We start from the raw sequence: 4425 nt of genomic DNA on the forward strand, positions 1-4425 counted from the left end.
CCATTGAGAAGTCATGGTAAAATTTTTTTTAAAGTTATATATTCAGCCATTTGTTTTATTTAAAGATTAGACCACGATCATTATTACTAGTCTTCATAAACCTTCTATTTTTTATTAGATATTTTACTTTTCAAATATTATCCCGTTTCCCCTCTGCAAATCCCCTATCCCATTCACCCTTCCCTTGCTTTTATGAGGTTGCTCCTCTATAGGCCTACCAACTCTACCTAAATGTCCTGGCACTCCCCTACACTGGGACATTGAGCCTTCACAGGACCAAGTAGCTCTCCTCCAATTGCTGCCAGATAATGCTATTATCTGCTACATATGCAACTGGAGCTATGGATCCCTTCATGTATATGTGTTGGTTGGTGGTTTAGTCTCTAAAGGCTCTGGGGGAGTCAGGTTGGTTGATATTGTCTTTTTCCCTATGGGGTTACAAACTCGTTTCAGCTCCTTCAATCCTTTCTCTGACTCTTCCATAGGGGTTCCTGTGCTCAGTAAAATGGTTGGCTGTGAGCTACTACATCTTTGCCAGGCTCTCTCAGAGCCTTCCAGGAGACAGCTATATCAGGCTCCTGACAGCAAGCACTTCTTGGCATCTGCAGTAGTGTGTGGATTTGGTGTCTGTATATGGGTTGGATCGCCAGGTTGGTCAGTCTCTGGATGACCTTTCCTTCAGTCTCTGCTCCATACTTTGACCCCATATTTCCTTTAGACAGAACCAATACTGGGTTAAAATCTGGAAATGAGTGTGTTACCCCATGCCCAACTGGGGGCCTTGCCTAACCTCTTGATGTGGTGTCTACAGGTTCTCTCTACCCTTTGTTGGGTATTTCAGCTAATGGCTTTCTTCTTGGGTTCTGGGAGCCTCTTTCCTTGCATCTGGTACTTTCTGGTGGCTACCCATAATACCCCATCACCTACTGCTACACACCTCTGTTCAATTTCCTGACACTCTGTGAAATGCTTTCAATGGTAAAATTTAATGAATCATTTATCTAAATATACTAAAAGTAGTAGCTAGAATCCTTTTCACAGAAGTTAGAAACATTTATATTTAATTCTCTAATTTATCACCATGGGGGGATCTATGTTACACTTCTGTTACTCTGAAATTTGTGGGTTTTTATTGAGGCCCAGCATTTTGAGTCTGTACTGCTAACCAATATGAGTGAGACTTAGCCACAATTACAAGACAAGATGTCAACTCAAAATCATCCAAAGAAGACTTGATATTCAGAATGATGACAGAGACTAAAGAATATAAATCTCTTAAGAATATACAGGAGGAAATAAAATATGAAATACTATGTTATTTTTACTGACATGATTAATTAGAAGTCCTTTCTAGTATTTCTCCATGTGATTCACGGATAATGACACAAGGATAGAATTTCAGCTTCAAGCACCACAAAAACATTTAGAAATTATTTGAGAAATTAAGACATATATCTGAAGGTTATTATTACTAGAGACTCATAATTTCAGTAACATAAAATGTCTTGTTCCAACTACACACCATAAAGAGTTTTCATGTATAGAATTTAAATGTTCATTTAATAATCTAATTTATCTAACAAATTAATTAAATCTTAAATACTCGTCTCTAATATTGTCACATTAGAGAAAAGGGAAAGCAGTTGGCTCTGTAATCTTTCCTCTTCTGTCCTTAAAGCAATGATTTCCTTGAAATAGCTACTTAGAAGCATTGATTTGTCACCATGTCTACACTAATAAATCTTCTCACATTGAGGACAGTAAATTATATTCTTCAATTTAGTTTTCAAATATTATCTCATTTTGCATTTCCATCCAATGGAGAACTGGGATTACAGGTGTGATTATGTTCCTTCTTCCTTACTTTCTAACCTATACTCTGCTTCATTTCCCAGAAAACTCAACAAGGTTATGGGGGAATGTGAGTAATAAGAAAGTATGATTTTCAGAAACATATTCTTGCTTACACTGATACAAAACAAGAGAATATTTAATTTAGAAGCAATGTAAAGAAAACATTAGGAATAATATATAGTTGAGTCGAATGAAATTTGTTTCTGTTATATCATTTTTTTCTTAAAAAACTTTAATGCTTGATAAAATAAAACAAAATTTTAGTACCATAGAAACCTTCTGACATGTACGATGACTTATCAATATGTACAACTTCAAAACCAAATGCTTCCAGCACAAGCGAAGTCATGCTGCACGTCCCAACTAGAGGCAAGCTGATGAAGCTTCCTGTTTGCCGTGTGAGCCTTGGCTTGGAAGAACTTATACAGTTAGAAATATAAATAAGACCTTCAATGAGAATCACCAAAAAAAAAAAAATGCTTTTAAAAAATGAAATCCAGTCGTCTGGATCTGGGAAGTCTGTCTTGCTTATCAGATACCAGCAAGCAAATGAAACTCCATGAATGTCCAAACGTCAGCGGTCCAGGAGAGGTCCTGCAGGTGCACAGTTGATCTATCAAAACCATGGCTTCCTAGTGGCCCTTAAGGAATCATATGCCATTTTTCACCAGCTCATGAACTCCGTTCTCATCGATGATTAAGGGTGCATGGAAGTCTTTATCTGCCACATAGCCTTCAAGCCCTTCTCCAGCGTAAGAGATGAGGGGAGAGATCTCACACTGGATCGGCACATCATTGGCATCCTTCAATTTGTGATTGACATCAGCTGTGATGGTCTCTGACTTTCCATTTGTAGCACTGCGGGGGATGGCTGGGAGGCGGGAGCCATTTTCATCTATGAAGTGTCCCCCAGCATTGAGGACCCAGCAATGGTGAAGGGACATCAAGGCATGCCTTGCAGTGGTCGGGTTGTCCTTCCCATTCTGACTGTCTGCATTTTTGAGCGGGGAGAATTCGTCTTCCCGTAATACTTCGTACACCACAAACTTCTTTGCAAACTGGAAGATGTCAAAGACTAATTTTTCCATCTTTATTCCATTTGGCTTGTCTGGCTTAATTAAGTGGCCCTGGGAATCCACATATGGAATCTTCTTCTGAGCCACATGGTGCTGCAATTGAGGTTCGTAAACACTGACAACATCTTTCAGGAACGGCACAGTGAAGAAGTGATTGGCGATGTTCCCCGCATTGAACTGCAGCCCTCCGTCTGAGCTCCGCTTCTGAGCTGTGGCCAGAGAGATCTCACTGTACTCCACTACCTGGTACACCCCATCCACCCGGCAAACCACGCCGACTGGCTCCGTGGGGTTGGTTTTCTCTACCACCTTTGCCCCACAGTCTGCTCCTTTCTGAATGCAGAATCCAATGAACCGAGGGTCTGCCACTTTCACCAGTATGTTATCCACACAATAGACATGAATACTCCAGATGCCTCTTTGCTCCATGTCCTCCACAATGTTTTGGGCTGCAAGAGCCCGGTAGAGACCACCATTCCCATCTGGAGCCATAGAGACTTTGTTTTTCTCTTCCAAGATAACTTTCCCATCAAAGCTCATAGCAGGCAGCATTCCCTGCTGGAAAAAGACCACGTTCTCCTTTTTTAAACCAAAGAACTTGTGCTTTGTAAAGAACTCCTTCATCGATTCCATCGTTCTGCCACTGGCCATTATATACCAGGGGATGATACACTTGTTGCCATACTGTTTCTCAGCTAACTGCTGCAGCTTCAGAATACGTTCTGCTTGTATCTGGAAAAGTGTCTTGTGGGATGGCAAGCCCACATCATACATGCCCTTGGGATACGTGACTCCAAGACTTGACCCCTGCCCACCAGCTAGAAGAAGAACTGCTACTTTGTTCTGAGAAATCTGGGAAAGTCCTTGGCTCTCCCAGGCCTGCAGCTGGTCTTGATCTCTGGTAGCACTGCCCAAAACCTGTCTGGGCACAGGCTCCATCCGTGCATCCACCTTTTCTTGGTGAGAAGATCGATCAAATTCGCCAACGGCCTTCTGGAAAAATGAGTTCGGCTCTTCAAAGTTCATGGCTTGGAGTTCCATATAAAGTTCTCCCTGCTGGGCTTCTGACAGCTCATTCCAGAACTGCAGCAGGTGCTGCTGCCCAGCCGCGGACAACCTCTGTCTGAGGTCATTAACATTCCTGGTGCTCTGGTAGTGAGGCTTTGTAAAAACAGAGGAGGGGGAACTCCCTCGACACTCCCGCGGCTGGACTAGGCTCCGGCTTCTTCGCCTCGGCTACTTGCCGGCTTCCCGCGCCCGCCTGGAATATATACCTTCATCCGAGCCGCGCCCGCCTGGAATATATACCGTCATCCGAGGGGCCGGGGCGGCGGGGCGGGCCGCGAGCAGCAACCGAGGGGAGCGCGGGCCCCGGCCACCCCGCCCCTTTCGCCGCGGTGAGTGCTGTTATATCATTTTATAGAAATTAACAATTTAGTGTTTTAAATTATTAGCACAGCCTTAGCAATTTACTCATCGGTTAACTGAAATACAG

The 4425-nt window shown here is 42.8% G+C and overlaps 1 protein-coding gene across 1 annotated transcript; it reads right to left on the minus strand.

Annotated features, from left to right (window-relative positions):
• Positions 1-2345: 2345 nt before the first annotated feature.
• Positions 2346-4210, minus strand: Uap1l2 (UDP-N-acetylglucosamine pyrophosphorylase 1 like 2). The gene is given in 2 exon segments (XM_087554918.1): positions 2346-4109; positions 4112-4210. Coding segments are annotated over 2 exon segments (1704 nt in total). The 3' UTR covers positions 2346-2504.
• Between the last annotated feature and the right edge of the window lie 215 nt (positions 4211-4425).

The sequence above is a fragment of the Rattus norvegicus genome, chromosome 6, assembly GCF_021556685.1.
Source record: "Rattus norvegicus strain SHRSP/BbbUtx chromosome 6, alternate assembly SHRSP_T2T, whole genome shotgun sequence".
In the NCBI taxonomy this organism is placed as follows: Eukaryota; Metazoa; Chordata; class Mammalia; order Rodentia; family Muridae; genus Rattus; species Rattus norvegicus.